Here is a 17945-nt window from a genome sequence, read left to right as displayed (position 1 = left end):
ATAATTGCAAAGCTTTAGAAAAACCAATTATAGAAGTTTTTTTTTATTGAAGTAAACATTCTGAAAGACTTGTACCCTCTTTTTTGTTTGTTTTGTTTTATTAACATTTTCATGAATAGCACTTGCAGTCATAGTTGTTGTATTTTATAAACCCCCAAAATATGATGTTGGAGTCAGTGGTGGATCCAGGGGTAGGGTTCCAGGGGTTGGAACTCCCACTTTTTTGGGACAATCAATGCATATAGTTGGACCCCCCCCCCCCCCCCCCTTTTTTTGTCCTGGGTTGGGAACCCCCCCTCCCTTTTTAAAATGGCTGGATCCGCTCCTGGGAGTGCCTTGCGATTGTTGTCAGCCAATAAAAAATACAGATTCTATAAATGAAATAAAAATTCATGTTTAAATAAATATTTATTTATGCTGAACAAAATGAAACATTATAGATTATAAAAAGTTAAAAGCAATATATTTGAAAGATGGTTTACAAGAACATGTAAAATTGATCAGAATGAGTTTTGAATTGACAAAAACCTTGCATGTTTTACTGGACCATATGATACTGTGGATTCAGTTATTTTCGTGGTTACCAATTTTCGTGAATTAATGAAAACTTTCATGTTCGTTGATATTTAATTTCGTGGTTTAGCCAAAGTCTTCATACAAGCTTAACGAAAATTTGTTATTCGTTGAACATTTAAATTCTTGGTTCACTTGTACCCACGAAATCCACGAAAATTGGTATCCAACGAATAATAATGAATCCACAGTAATAAAGTATGACTTAATTAGGTATGGAGTATAGACAGTGCCATACAACTAAGACCAATTAACAAACTAATAAGTCACTGCATATATCTAAGGTTAGGACAGTTAAACCTGTCTCAAGTACAATCAAAAGGAAAGTCTAAAATAAGGTCACATTAGACTGGTTAATTTATTTTGAAGTTCATTCTTTGTATTCAAGAAGAATATAAAATTCTTGTCACAGATGGAATCACTCAAGACAGGACCCCTTGGATAGAATAGTCAGACACATGCTCAATGTGAAATATTGTATCTTAGAATAGGTAATGATAAATGAACTCAACACAAAGTATATCACAATCATATTGTTATGTATAAATGCATAAATCTTACACGTTACAAAATCTTTTTTTTTTGAAATTTGAACACTTGAATGCTTGTAAGGGATTCACTATGTTTTCATGAAATTTTGATGAATTTGTTTTCATACTAACTTTTTCCATTTTGGTTCAGAGAAATTTGTATATGATGATACAGATTTTTGAACAACCTTAAAAAACAACATCAGTTTATCTACTTTCAATGCAGTGTCTTAATAAATTATAATGTTTCATTTCTCAATTTTCAAATATCTTTTTATCTAATTCTGATTCTGATTCTTAAACTTTGTATGTGATCAAAGTGATGCCTGCTACTGGAAAGACATTATAAGTTATACATTTTACTTGATTAAAATAATGATGAGACAGTGTTGGGTTGGAACCCCTCATTTTTTGGCTGATCAATACATTTGAATGGGGACATATAGTTGGAACCCCCCATTTATCCTGGGTTTGAGTTAAGTCTGCCAATTGATATTTTATCGTATGTTTTTCTATGTTGTGATGTTATGCTATTGTTTCAGAAAAAGGGAGAAGGTTTGGGCCCATTAAAACGTTTAATCCCGCTGCAAATGTTTGCACCTGTCCTAAGTCAGGAATCTGATGTACAGTAGTTGTCGTTTGTTTATGTAATATATACATGTTTCTCGTTTCTCGTTTTGTTTATATAGATTAGACCGTTGGTTTTCCCGTTTGAATGGTTTTACACTAGTAATTTTGGGGCCCTTTATAGCTTGTTGTTCGGTGTGAGCCAAGGCTCTGTGTTGAAGGCCGTACTTTAACCTATAATGGTTTAATTTTTAAATTGTTATTTGGATGGAGAGTTGTCTCATTGGCACTCACACCACATCTTCCTATATCTATTTGAAACCTCCTTTTTTAAAATGGCTTCATCCGCCCCTGTGAGATGCATGATAATTATAATGTAAGAGTGTCTTGAAATAATTTATACATGCATAAACACAAATTATCCATAATGTGTCAAAGAGGCAGCAACCTATCAACAACACAAAGCACATCTAGAGGGAACACACTGTCTTGAACAGTAGATGTCTATGAAATGTATTTCTGAATTCAATTGTTGTAAGTTTATAAAAATTGTGAACTTTGTTTTTTCCCAAATTAAATCATGTAACACTTTCTTAACATCGATTTAACAATTTTTTGGCTTTAATGTTTTTAAATTGATACCACCTTCTTACACAACATTTATTGTATAAGAGTAATAAAAGTCTTGTTTTTAAATGTTATGTACCAGTATAAGGCCAAACAAAAAATATGTGTTCTAGAGTTTTCTCCTTTAGACAAATAGGGCTAGTGTAGGTTAGAATTAAAATGAACTATGATTATTTTTTTCCTTGAGTAAAATCACAAATACATTTGCTTACAAAGGACACACTTGTGTCTTTTTTTAAAAATAGGACACATATGATATCAGCAGAGTTCGCGAAAAGTGGTGGTCCTTGGGATTTTACCACCAAAATTTTACATAGGACTGACACAATTTTAGTATTTTTCAATCGAAATTAATTGTGAGGATCAGCAGATTTTCTTCAAGGACCACCAGGGAAAAAAAGATTTCGTGAACTCTGGGATATGTTCTTATTATAGTTTATGGTTAAAGTAAATAATGTGTCACTCCTATTTAAGTATGCTGTCAGAGGACACATAACCTTAGCTGGCTGATTGAGACATACAAGCTGGGCCAGTCTGCTGACCACAGAATATGCTTGTCCAACTTGTAGCAAAATTAGTGAATGAAAGATTTGTATGCCTTTTTTATGATGCTATTCTGTTTGTCTGCTCACATACATGTACCTCTTATATGGTAAATTATTTGGTTAAATGTACGTACTCACATCTAACTATGAACTTGTGGATGTATCTGTAAACCAAAAAAGTGTCCCATGAAATTGTGTCTTATTGAGCTATATTTCACTTGAAACTACTAGAAAGTATAAATGTTACTATGATATGAACTTTTAGTAAAATATGTATTATGTTGAATCAGGGGTTTGACCTAGATTTCATGGTTTGCTGAATATTGAAATGTGATATTAGCCACAAACTTGCAAAAAAGCTTAATGTTTTATATGTGAAAACTGTATATGAAATTTTTATTTTGTTTATTTTTAGGACCCAAGATTTAATAATGAAGTAGATATGAAGATGGGTTACAAGACAAGGAGTATACTGAGTATGCCTATAAAAGATTGTTCAGGGAAGGTTATTGGTGTAGCTCAGGCTGTCAATAAGATCAGTATACAGGAAGAACCATTTGATGAACATGATGAAAAGGTAACAATTCATTATATTATCCTTTGATTTTTAGGAAGTTTGAATGATTTTTTTTAGCGTAGATTAATTGTGATTTTAATTCCAAATGTTTATAGGATATTCACTCTACAATTTGTAAAATATTGTGACTAAACATAAACCAGAATTATTTAGTTGTTATATTCTGCTGGTCTACGACTGCTTCATTCTCACAAGTAAGCGAGATTGATTACAGGGAAGGACTCAATTATTTGGGTTAGACTGAACATGTGCACTATAAGATTATTCATACCATCCTAGTTCTTACAACTTACAACTCCCGTTAGCACAATGTGTTGCATAGGACGCAAATGTCCCTCCTAGTTAACTCATCTCCAATGTTTATAGAACTTACTATCATTGAAGCTGTTACCATTGTATTCTTAAAATAATGAAACATTCTGTGACAACACTGCCATAAAAGTACTGGTATGTTGATATTTCTGATGGAGGAAGAATATAGTAGAATTTATATGAAAGTGTGATCCAAGAATAAACTATCTTTTCAAAATGAAAGAACTTGTCTTGTGTTCCTCCCCTTAAATATTAATGATTCATGAATCAATGAACCATCTAAACATGGCTTAAACAACAACTTGCAAATCAAACTTTGACCCAAAAGTCCAAAAAATTTTGAGAGGTAAATTTTTTAATTTTTTTGGAATTTTGCTGTTGATAGCGTAAAAGGCCACCACTAAGAGCTGACTTTTTTTATTGGATGGTTATTGTAATAGTTAGTTGTTTCATAATTATTCAACTTAATTACTTTAATCCTAAATAAAAAAAATCAAATCTTAAATAAGCTTGATTCTTATCTAGCACTAAAATAAAGAAAATAACCCAGACACATGTCATCTAAAACAGTGGGACTGTTAAATTGATATGCCATAATTATCAGCTTCCTAATGGTTCAAACATAAACTTTAATTTACCTAGAAATGGTTGAGGGAAAAGTACCAATAAATATGCACTTAATAATTTTTTAATTTTGTGAATTATTTATTTAAAATTGCCTTGCAAATGGTAAATAATTTGAAATCAATTAAAATTGAGGATTAAAGTATTGGATTCATCTAATAATTAATTCAATATATAAGATTAATTTAACCTGTTTATAGAAAATATATGGAAATTCATATTTCACAGCAGTATAGATACTTGGTTTTACTATGCAATGTGGAAAGGTTGATAATCGAAGTACACTATTATTGTTTTATTTACCCTACTTTTACAAGATAATTTACGTACATAGGGCCATGCATTGGATAGAAAAAAAACCTACATAATAAAAATATGTCATTAGTTCAAGAGCACCAAAAGTAATTAAACAGAACAGCAAATGATAGTCTTAGCCTGAAGGAGTTACAACTTTCATTTTAGCACATAATTTTTATGAACTGATGATTTACAAACAAAAGGTTTCATTTGATGTTTAAAACTTAATGTGATATATCCAAATAATTATTCTAAGAAATATAATTACCTGTCTGCATATATATCAATCTGTCATTATAATAAATAAATTGGAGATAATGAAAATGTACATTAAGCTTAAAGAATTGGACCCATTTCATTTCCTAACCTTTAATAAATATTAAAAGCAGTCAAGATTAAGGCTTCAACATTTTTCTGAACTACTACCTATATCATGTATATTGGTGGATTAAAAATATTTGAACTCAGTGGTGTTTTGGATCATCAATTTTACTTACATACAGGAAATTTTGACGAAAATATTTACAAAATTCATAAAAAAAATCTCAATAAATCTACTCTTGTTAAATATAACCGCCAACAAAAATACTAAATAGGATTTTACAATTCAGCCGTAAACAAAAAGAGGATTGTATAGTAAACCCAAAAATCATTTCTCTAATAGTAATAGAAGTATGGTGAGAGCAATACAATGCATAACTGCAAGGCAATGCTCTTTTGCATGTTTACTTGTAATTATTTGGCCGTTTGAAACAATTGAATATGAGAATGATGTAATAATTTCACTGTTATATGAGCTATACACAACAAGTTTACAGAAAAAAATGTATTTCTATATAAGCTCTTTCAATAAAAATCAATGAAAATTATTTTTGATAAAGGTTTTTTTCCAGACAATGTGTTATCAAAAATAGCAAAAACCATTAATAAACTTTGTCTGGAATGGCCTGAAAAAGGAGCTTGAAAAAGTGTTATATAGAATGTTCATCATCATAGTCAATACAGAATATATTTGGTGTGGAGGGTCTAGACATATGTGACTTTTAAAGTTGTAAATGACTTCAATATGAAACACTATTGATTAATTATGTACCACCTAATTGAACATTTGGATCAAAATGGTAGATGTGGAAAAGTAATACTGTTGATTCAGAATAGTTGTGGAAAAATAATAGTGATTCCGAAATTATTGTGTGCATTTATTATTGCAATTTTGTCATTTTAGACTGAAATGCCATTTTAATTTTTACGATTTTGAGAAAAGTCCTGTTTAATTCATTTAAAGTGATTCAAAATACGAGTTTAAATTATTGCATTTTTCGCAATGATAAAAACCTCGCAATAATTTCTGAATTAACAGTAGTCATTTATTTCAATCAAGAATTCTAACATTAAATAGTAAATTAAGATTTTAAAACCCCTAGAATTATGCTAGTGTAACAGCAAATAGAACAAGCTGACTAAAGGTCATTTAGGGGAAGTAAAACACTGGAAAGAAATTTTCGCAGAATCACGTCTGACATAAAACACGTTATTTTTTTGGCTTGGGAAGATAGTAAAGCTAAATGTTAATTGATATAAATCAGAGTTGTATTAGTAACAATTTAAAGAAACTGAAGTTTTTATATGACTAGGGGACTTAATGTCTGTCCAGATAATACTTGATCAGTACAGGACGCTTAAATGCACAGTAGATTTGATGCCTATTTCTTTTTTATTTCCCACTATAATTGAAAACGCAAATCTTATAAACTAAATTAGAAAGAATCAATCCCTGAGGATGTTTTTTTTATATTACAAAACCAATAATAACATCACCATTTTACTCAATTGGTTCTTGTGCCTGGTATGGTAAATTTAATTTTCATAATGAATACAACATTTTCTTATTAAGGTCTTTCTAATCATAAGTATATTGTTCATTGTTAATGATAATACCCTGTTGGGATAATATTTGTGATGTCACTGTTGCCTACGATACCCTTGGATACATCACGCAAAATTAGCGTCTAACATGGAAATTTTCATTTCCTGTAGATTAATGCACTATCTAATTAATACTGATGCAGTGTTTTGGAAGGCAATATGTCTTTGAATTCTGTTTTTTTTACAGATCCAAATGCTATGAAATGCTACAGGTTAGAATATGAATTAAAAAATAGTCAAGAACCATAATGGATGTGATATATTGGCATAAATCTACTTAGAAAATTGTATATCTCAAATATCATTGCTAGGGTTTATCTCAAATATTCCTTTTTTAATAATATGCTTAAGCTGCAAAATAGGTTAATTAAATGGATTGGATCTAAATATTTTTCTGAAATATGATTCAAGAAAAATTGTGACTTATGGTATACATTTGTACAAATCAGTAGAAAAAACCCACTTACAGTGGTAATTACAGGTTAACTGGTAATCTTATTAAACTATTTATTTTAGCATAGTTTCCATGAGTGTTCCTAAGTGACAGTTTCAAAAAACTTTTTTTTTCAAAAATCCTGCTATTACCCAGTAAGTGCCAATTACTACAGAACTTAATAGGACTAAGTAGGCTTTATTAAGACAGAGCTGAGTAAGAGTCTTATATAAACGGAGGAATAGATCCTAAATGCATGATTGACAATTTAATCCTCTAGTTTTCACAAACAATATATTTCATCAGCAGTGGATATACCTGTTATAAACTGTAATCACTTTTTATTTAATTCTTTCACCATATTAAATATTGAAAGAGGGACGAAAGATACCAAAAGGACAGTCAAACTCATAAATCTAAAACAAACTGACAACGCCATGGCTAAAAATGAGAAAGATAAACAGAAAAACAATAGTACACATGACACAACATAGAAAACTAAAGAATAAACAACACGAATTCTTATTTTTGACACAGTTCTTAAAAAGAATCTAGAAGTATGATCTATTGTACTTTACTTCAAATCTGTGTCAACAGAACAAACTATATCTTGCTAGTGCAATTTGAAAGGTTTCTTATAAAATCTAGCAGTAATTTGATTTTGTAAGAGCTTAATGTTTGACAACTTGCTGGCTTGCATCTATGCCAATGATCATTTATCTTTATTTCATATCATTTGAAAGAAAATTGAATATCTTTTCAATTAATGTTCAGTGTCACAAACAAATTATTTTACTGAAACAAATTAAGTTTGAAACTTTGCATTGTTTCTAAAGAGAAATCAATGGTATCTAAAGAGAATTAACACAAAGATATTTTACAAATTAAATGTTTGCCAAGTACCTAGGCATTTTCTTCTGAAATGTTGAAATGGTTCATTAACATGCCAAGAGAATGGAACTCTCTATGAGCAGTCAAACAGTAGATTTAATATAAAAAAAGACGTGGTATGATTGCCAGAATTAATGTCCACATCAGTTTAAACATGAATGCATATTTATAAACACTGCTGAATGCCATTGGCCCAATGAAGTACATGTATAAGCATTTAAAGGAGAAATCTATCCACTCACTTATTAAAAGTAGCTGTCCTGACCTTCTTTTAGTTTCTGGTCAACATTTAAAAGAAAAACAGATAAAAATTGTATCATCTGAAAATCATAGACCAAATATGTGAGTGTATTGAAAAGCTCTTTTATGAAGATTCTGTCTGCTTATAACAATTAGTGCAGAAATGGTTCAAGGTTTTCCTTCTTAAATTGGTTTTAAGAGTCTTAGAGATATACTTAGTGACAGGCAAGCTTAAGGGGATTATTAAAGATTTACCAAATTAGAATTGCCTTTCATTACAGACACTTTTTTTCCAATACCAAATAGAAAATTTATAAAATTAATTGACCAGAAGAACTATCTACTAAATGGTTATCAGAAACAAATTCAGGAATCTAGAAGGGAGTAATTGGTGTTAATTGAAATTATATATATAGCCTCTATCAGAGCAAGGCCTAAAAATTACCAAATATAAATCTTGAAAAACATGAGATTTAAAAACAAATTGTACAATTAAAGGGTCCTCTTACACCTCCTTTCCCTGAATCTGCCACTGTATATAACATGAGGAATGTTTGGTCAGGGGATGAAAGGTATATGTTTTGTAATAAAACAATGGGTGCTGAATAACAGACCAGACTAATTAATGGTATGATGGCTTCCAAACTACAAAATCCATCACTAAAGCATCTGCTTAAAGTCTAAATTAATCAAAACCTATCTGTTTCCTAAATAAAACTTTCAATGTATCCCCAGTAAATACACAATCAGACATGAACACAAACAAAATAATTAGATTCCACCTTTCCTCCTATGACTTGACTGATTTATATTTTCTTTTCCTGCTTGTTTCTAACATTGCTATTTCCCAGATATTTAGACTGCAGCTTTTGTTTTTTAAACAAGTGAAAGTAAACACAGTATTAGATTTACACAGGGGAGTAATTAAATTGGAGTTTTGATTTGTTTTGACGTCCTTGTAAAATATGGATGGATAGTGCAGGGAATATATTGCTTATTTGAATCAATTTGGTTATTAGTGTTATACTGCTTTTACTTGTAATTTTTCAACATGTAGTCACGTAGTCATAAAGCCAGTGGTGGATCCAGCCATTTTGAAGAGGGAGGTTCCAGCTATATTTCCCCATTCAAATGCATTGATCGGCCAAAAAAAAAGGGGGGTTCCAACCCCCGGACCCCCCCCCCCCTGGATCCGCCAATGTGAAGCTAAACTTTGGATTCAAAAGTTATTAAAAACAGGTTTTGTTTCATTGACATCATCAGCTTTAATTCTCATCTATAAAAATATTCAAGAAATAATGTGTTTTGACAATCTAACAGATTAATTTTTTCGGTTCTTCTGTATTATTCCCAAGTATTCGATTTCAAATGTGTTCAATAAGCACTTTATAATAAGATGGATTTGATTCTAAGAAAGCATGTTAAAAAGAAGTTATTCTTAGTTAGTTAGTCTGTCAGTTGAATAGGTTTAAATGCATAATCATGATTATTGTACCCTTGAGCCTCATAGATATTGTCATCAAGTCATTGATGTGTTTTCCTTGATGGCATGCAATGAAGGAAATCTCAGAAAATGTCAGGGATTCGTCTAATAAACTGACATGTTGGGAAAATGGCTGTGGGATTAATTGTGATAAGGTTTCTTAAAGATAATCATAGTTGAAGCCAGCTAATTGTAAAAAAAGCAGTATTTCTGTTTTGAATTGTTATGTTTTTTGTCCTCTGGATATAGTTTCTACATTTTTGTAGCATGTAAATTTTCAGTTTTTATAAATACATTTGATGACTCTTTTGAGTGTATTATTTCATCCTTGAACATAATGTTTTGAATCAAGATATTGGTAATGTTATTTAACTGTTAATTCCGAATTATTGCATGCATTTATTATTGCCATTTTGGAAGAAAGGACAAAAATGCATTTATTATGGTGATTTTTCATAAATGACAGTTTTTAATATTGTATTTTTATTTGCAATAATAAAAAACTTGCAATAATTTTTGAATATACAGTACATTACTTCTTTAAATTTTACACATCTATATTCATGCCCTGTCTACAGTAGAATGTAGTTCTCTTTTGGTTTCCACTTGAAGATGGCAATTTTCATTAGTAATATTTTTACTTGTACATTGAAAGTACTATTGTTCGTTAAGTGGGTCTAATACTAATATGTTCTATTAACCTTTTATTTGTTGTATATTTGAGGTTAAATAAAAAGCAAATAAGGCATGAATAGACTTTTAAGTATTTCTGTTTAATTTAGAAAACTTGTGTAAAAAAACCCATTAGTTTTAAAATTAAGTATTAACTTTCTGTTCACCTAATGTAAAAATATAAAGGTTATTATTTAAGGTAATTTAGTAAAGTTAAATATGAATTCCTTTGAAAATGAAATTAAATAACCCTGCTCTTTTGTTATTACGTCAAAGTTCAAATTACAAAAATACTGACCTATATTCAGAGCTCATCCCGCCCGCCCGCCAGTCATCAGCTGCATGAAACTATCACAATTGAGTACCAAGTATTTATATAGTTACTAATAAATTCTTGTTTGTACTGCATTGCTACCCACAACTTGCTATTGAAAGAGTAGTTGTCACTGAACTTGGAAACTTGCTACTGAAATTAGCATATATAAAGAAGGAGAAGTGGTATGATTGCCAATATGACAACTATCCACTGAAGTTCAAATGATGTAGGCAACTGTACAGCCTTCAACAATGAACAAGCATACACAGCAAGCAATGCTGAAGATAAGTTTTAATTTGATATTGCTTTATTGAGCTCACCTGGCAGAAAGTTTGGGAGAAGAATTGTTGAAATCAAGTTGGATCTTTTAAAAATAGAATAGATATATTGTATAGCGGGTTATTTTTGCGGGTGTAAAATTTCACGATTTTCATTGAACAAGGTATACAAAATATTTTGGCGGTTATTATTTTAGCGGATTAAAAACTTTTATTCATACCTTTAATTTGGCGGAATTTATTTCGGCAATTTTGTTCTATCCGCGAAAATAAGCAAAAATTTGCACCCTAAGAAAATAACCCGCTATACGGTATATCAGACAAAACCATATTGAAAATCGGTGTGAATGGTTTGATGGTATATGTTTTGAAAAATATATTACCTACTTATAAAGCTGACATAGTAAACTGAAATTCTGACATTACAATCTAATTATATATTTGTTGTACATAAATAATCAAATTTATAACTTTGGATAAGTTTCCTCCATTTAAGTTAGCTATGATGACATTGAAGTGCTTTTTTGCCTTTTGATCTAGAAGACCAATAACCAAATAAATCTTAACTGTTTTATTACACTCTAGAACCTTTGACCAGGTAAGCTAAAAATAGCTGAATGTTATTGGGGTATATTTTATAACTTCAGGGAAACTTGAACTCCTGGAAGAAGGAACAATATTTTAGAAATACTCTGCTTTTTATCAGAAAAACCTAATGAACCCATAACAAATATTAGAATTATTTGAAAAATCAATATAGATAACTAATTTTTCCTTATTTTTCTATTCATTGTTGACTTAAGTAAAATTGCTTCAAAACTTCAGTTTTTTTGTTCATGAATAGGGAAGGATTTTAATAATTGATATGCTTTTGATAGAATGGCTTTGAACACCTGTATAAAAACACATTTTTACTGTTGAACTTTGGGGACCCAGATGTGCATGGTCATGTAAATTCATGAATAATAATATATTCAAAGGGAGGAATAAATCAGATAAAAATTCAGGAAAATAAAAAATAAAAGCAACTAAGGGAGGAATAAATCAGACGGAAATCAAGGAATGATAAAATAAGAGCAACTTGAGGTCAAGTTACAGTAAATGGGCTATGTCACAGAATTTTCCAAAATTTGGCATACAGCCTTGACACGTTGAACTTCAACTGAAAATTGAAAAAAAAAAATTAAATATATCATTTGAAATAATACTGCTTGAATTCTTTCAAAATGAGTGAACAGCGAAAAAAGCACATAAAATTGTTGAAAAAACGTCTAAAATCTGTCCTAGAATTATCAAACTTCTGATTTCTACTCTGTAGATTTTTCTTAAAGAAAACTATATGTTGCTGATTTAATGTACTTTCTATACAAATATTAATCTGTTGTTTCTTATAAGGGACAGAAGAAACTGACGACTCAGAACTTTTCCTAAGGGGGGGGGGGGCCGCTCTAGTCATGCTTTAATGATTCCCTATATAATCAACAAAAATTTTCCCATTAAAGGGGCGGGCAGGCCCCCAAGGCCCCCCCCCCCTGGATCCACCTATGAGAATAGATGAAGGTAGTTGATGTTGGATGTGACCAAATGACATTTAATCTTCTGATTGTACAGAAAAGTACATGAATATTAAATTCAAACAATCTTTCTAAAATGATTATACTTAAGTCATATTTCCTATCTGTCATAATATATTTGTAAAGTTGTCATAACTTTAGATTAAATATCTTTGATGTGATTGTCAGCAAACGGTGACAGTTACATGTTCTCAATTGCTCTTACATTCATGCATTCGTTTCATATCTAGTGTTTGTATAATGTAAATTTATTTTACCTGTATGCAGATGTTTTTTTCACCATTTACAATCTACTTAACTTCCTTATGATGTTATGAATGAAATTATTTGAATAACAGATAGCACAATGAAAATGTGAAAAAGCATTATTTTGATTAAAAGCTGTATTTTGCCACTCAGATTTTCTGAATTTTTGGTTCTTGATGCTCTGAAACTTCAAAATTTAATTGGCCTTTTTTTTTTTAACTTTTTTTAAGTGTCACTGATGAGTATTTTGTTGACAAAACATGTGTCTTGCATACAAAATTGTAAGCCTGGTATCTAGGACAGGTTGACTTATCGGAAAGCAACCCAAAAATATAACTAAAAAAAGGATGCAATGGTTAGCTTTAAAAAAAATAATGGAAAAGCACCCAAAACCTATGTTATGTATAAATTGAGTATTCAAATCAACAAAGTGTGAATATCATCCTCTGGTCTGACATCAATAAATCAAGTACTTAATTTTTAATGATAAAACTATCATTCATGCCCAAATTTTAAGGATGTTACTGTGTGATGCAGTTCAAAAGAAAAGACTTAACAGCCTTATGTATGCTTTAAACAAACAAAAACCAAATAGGGTAGACAGCAACCTACAACAAAAATTTACTGTGTGGTTCCTGTCTCTTGACAGTCACAGAAAGAATTATATTTAAAAAAAACATGCCATGTATTGCCATCCCAATCAGAATTGACATATCACAGACATTTGAATATAAATTATATTATATAACTTTACTTTTTTCTTCTTCAGGTGTTTGGCTCATATCTTGCATTTTGTGGTATTGGACTAAAGAATGCACAGCTGTATGAGAAATCATTACTAGAAAACCGAAGAAATCAGGTATGATATTGTGAGGCAACTATGTACTTCCCACAGAACAAAATAGTAAGCATGCAATCCTCTGTGGTATTGCAAATGTGCAAAAGTAAATTCAAATCATCAACCTCAAGAGTGACCAACATATGTTTCAAAGAGTCTTTAAGCTTTGCTTTGCCATGCAAACTTGTGGAATATAAAAATATACTAGTGAAAATATGCAATAGTAGTCATGCATTACCTCTTCAGTATTACTAAATTGTCATGCATATTGTAATATAATTGCAATATGTATAAAAGCTAAAAGTGAAAATAATGGGAACCACAACTATTATCCTGGCTTCATGATGGAATGAATGTAAGCTTATCATGTAAGCCTTATTGGAGTTATGAAACTGATATTAAGTAGACTTTACATTTTTAGAGTTTTGTAGCATGTTTCAACAAGTACAAAGTAGATTTCTAAACCAAAAAAATCAAAAAAAATCTGGGTGTGAAAAAGAATGATTTGTAACATTCAGATAATCTTTTATTCATTTTTTCCCAAAGATAATCATTTATATTAGCAATGATGCACAAAAAAAGAATGAGATTCACTGATTTTATGAGGCGTTAATTGGAATTTGTCCAAAAGATCAATCTTCATTATTTACAGTGCTTTGCATTCATATGATAGTTTTTTTTTCTGAATATTTGTTGCATAAAAGGGAGATATCATGGATTAAATCTCAATGTGACAGTTATTCAACAAACTGATTTCACCTACAATAAAACTTTAGAGCAGCTACTACATCTATAAAAGTGATGGTAAACCATGCTCTAAACACATAAAAAGCAAGTTATAATTAAGGTGCACACACAACATATATGTTTATAGAATAACATTTATCCAGCTTTGCTCTTTAACCACAGGCTACAGGCTTCCAGTGGCGGATCCAGAACTTTTCATAAGGGGGGGGGGGGGGGGCGCTGACTGACCTAAGGGGGGGCACCCTCTCTAATGCTTCTGACTTGAGAAAGGCAGATACAGAATGTGGCAGGGTAAAACAAGTTACAGCAACTGCAACTTTCCCCCAAATCTGAGATAGTGGTGTAATAGTACAACATAAACAAGCTGTAAAATTCAGACTGAAACAAAGCACACTATGCAACACATATTTCTGGAATTACTTTTGTCTGGTATGGGAAAGTCAACACAACAAACTAAAAAAGACTATTGTTATTGTCTTGGCAATCCGGTGGTTTACAATCAACAACCTAAATTTTTTCAATAGTTTCTAAATGAACACTGTTATTTTAGATGCTGTTAGATTATTGTAATGCTTTAAAAATAATATAGAATGGTTAAGATGTACTGAAACACTAAAAGCTCTTTAAAGATAATTGGTGAGATGAAGGAATAAACAAAAAGGATTAAGGAAGGATAAAAAAATAAAAAATACAAATCTTATCGAACAAAAATTAAAGGCCCAGGAAACCTACAGGAAGATCATAGTACCAAGTTGAATACTGCTGTTTTCTTGGTTCATATTAATACCTAAGCTTGAAATGAAATTTCCTATGTACATGCTTTGGGAATTACTTATGTCAGGTTTTAGAAATTCAACAAAACTTAAAACGACTATTGATGTGGCTTGGCTTTCCCTCATATTTGGGTGACTGGTTGATTTCATGATGATAAGAGTTGATGTTAAGTTATAATGTTCATATGAAATTATAGGTTGTCTGATGATATTGAAAAAATGTCAGTAAAACTTACAGATACAGGATAATATAGCAATATCTAACAGTTTCTTGCTGAGAGAGTCACTATATGCCTTCTAAATGTTGTAGGTTTGCACTTGATAATCAAATTTAGATCTTTTTCATTTTGTTATAAAAAATATAATGATCATATCGCTTCATTTGAAATGTAAATCAAACTTGATTTAAGAAAAATCACATAAATCTCAACAACTTTAGTATTCACTTTTTACATCATATATCATAATTTTCAAATAAATCAAACATGTACTAAAACCTGTGCCAAATTAACTTCAAAGTTTTGAAATAAATTATAACATGATTGTAAGTAAAGGAGGACAAAAATAATGTTTTTAGTTGATAGGTGAACAGAAAAAAATGTATTTCTCAATTTTGTTTTTGCAGGAAAATAATGGTGTTCAGTATACATTGGTATGTGAGATAGGAATTCTCACGTTTCTTTAGGTGTGTGTCACAATAATTAATTCACAAAAAGTTGATTTGAAAAGATGTAGTCACAAATTGTCTATTTGTGTGTGTGTGTTTCGCAATAATCCACACAATTATTCACATTTTATTTTTCTGTGGTTAAAAGTTACAAATCACTGCTATCAGCTATACTGATAAAAAGAGATAATGATACATCTTTAAGATGTGTTGTTTGTTTGTGTGTGTTTGACAGTTATTTCACAATATTTCACAATGCTCAAATTTGTCAAATTAGATATTATAAAGACATGTTTTGGTTTGAATGGTTGTCAACAGGAGTATTAAGTGTTACCCTTGACCATCTGTCTTTCTGTTCTTTCCTCCTTCCATCTTCCATTTGAGCAAAAGCATTTGTGTCCTCAGACACATTCTTCTCTTTAATAATTCTCAAAGAAAACAACCAAATGATGTTAATAACTATAGGTCATTATATGGCCTTCAACAATGTGCAGAACTATACCACATAACAATTAGGACTTTTCTTCACCAAGAGAGTGTTAATGAGAAGTATTTGACAGTGCAGCAGAAAAGTCTATTTCACAGATTAAGTTTAACCCTGGCTCACTGATGTGTCCTTCTGTGAATTGAACAATTCTTTTTCCAACAACCCTTGCCAAAGAACTTTATATCCAAATACTAATGATCATTAGGATCTTACTGCATTTCAATCAGTATTTGGGTCTCTGTAAAGATAGACAAATGTATTGTATATACTCAGTTTAATTGACTCTATATGCTATTTAAATGAAGATTTTTAATGCCTTTAGACATTTGTCTGAAAAGGTGCATTTTTTTAGTATTGTAAATTGTGTCATGTATGCTGCAAAAATATCATCTTTTTATTATCAATGAGTTCATTCAGATAAATTCTAAAGTTATACTCAATCTAGCTTATATAAGCACTTTTGTCTTTTGTTTAAAAAAAAAAAAAAAGCCTTTTCATGCTATAAATCTTTTATCTTCAAAGAAGTTTACGTATATTTATTTTCTGTAAAAAAAAAAAATGTTTTCTCTGAATATGAGGAAAACAGTTGTCTCACTATCTACAGTAAAACCTAAGTCTCTGGGTACAGTAGAAACCTATCCCTTTAGTGAGAACACATATTGAATTATCTTTAGTTATTTGATTAGATATATACAGAATACCTGATCAAAATATTGAAGTTAATTATTGATACAAGGAATCAGCCAATGTGTTATTGTAATAATTCTTCAATTATTTCTGTCTGTGATTGCCTCCGGAAAGTTGGTGGATGGTGATCATTGGAATAGAAACTCCTTTATATGCAAGGACACAACCATATGATTGACTAATAATGCTTTTATTGCTTCATCTTGAAAGTTAGAACCAGCTGAAGCTATAATTATATTAAAATTTAGTAAAAGTAAGACGGTGATTATCGAGTGCATTTAATGTTGATACTCGTTTTGTTTAATATCATGATTTTAAAAAGTAATGGAATTTATGAATACAATTGGGACATGATATTTTCAAAAATTTAACAGACCTGTTGACATAATATCACATATTTGTCACCAACACTGAATAGCAATATTAAGATTTAACAATCAACTACCATCAACAAGGTTCCTGACTGTGTATGGTAGGAAAGAAAGGTGTTACTTCATCCATGACTTGATATCAGTTTGTGCACAGCAAAAATACAAAAAGCAATGGATGTGTATGTAGGATTTCAAAAATGTTCTTTTATTCAGTCATGTTTAGACTTTTCACAAATGCAAGAAGTCAGTTAATTCTTGAATAGGCCTTTCAGCTTGTAAGATTTTATATATAATTTGATAAATCAGGGATTAGCAACCTGCTGGTATGACATAGTTATGTTCCCAATACCAGTTTATTTTCAGTCACGGTGCTGTACAAAGAAGCGATTAAAGCTTCTCTTTTCTCATCAAATCAGTTTAAGCATATCATTCATCTGTTTATATTTTAGTCCTAGATGAAGTATTAGTATTACTTAAAGGTTTAATATCCTCTTTACAATTGAACTCATAAATGTAAAGACATTAATATAATAACATTGCTACCTCCATATAAAGACAAGGATTTGCCAAGCTTCTTTTATGAGCTGCTTTGACAGAGTAATATGATTAGTAAAAGTAACAGTTGAAATTGGAATTATTTTATGTTTGGAATATTACAGTGATG

At 30.5% G+C, this 17945-nt stretch overlaps 1 protein-coding gene across 7 annotated transcripts in view; it reads left to right on the top strand.

Moving 5' to 3' along the window:
• Window positions 1–17945, top strand: part of LOC134725390 (dual 3',5'-cyclic-AMP and -GMP phosphodiesterase 11-like) — a 94115-nt gene that overhangs the window by 11937 nt on the left and 64233 nt on the right. For all 7 annotated transcript variants that reach the window (XM_063589177.1, XM_063589180.1, XM_063589179.1 and 4 more), the window contains exons 2-3: window positions 3258–3419; window positions 13481–13570. In XM_063589177.1, coding sequence (XP_063445247.1) covers window positions 3258–3419; window positions 13481–13570 — 252 coding nt within the window. The remainder of the gene's footprint in view (window positions 1–3257; window positions 3420–13480; window positions 13571–17945) is intronic.

This window comes from Mytilus trossulus, chromosome 7 (genome assembly GCF_036588685.1).
Source record: "Mytilus trossulus isolate FHL-02 chromosome 7, PNRI_Mtr1.1.1.hap1, whole genome shotgun sequence".
Classification (NCBI taxonomy): Eukaryota; Metazoa; Mollusca; class Bivalvia; order Mytilida; family Mytilidae; genus Mytilus; species Mytilus trossulus.
This window is presented reverse-complemented; position numbering and strand designations above follow the sequence as displayed.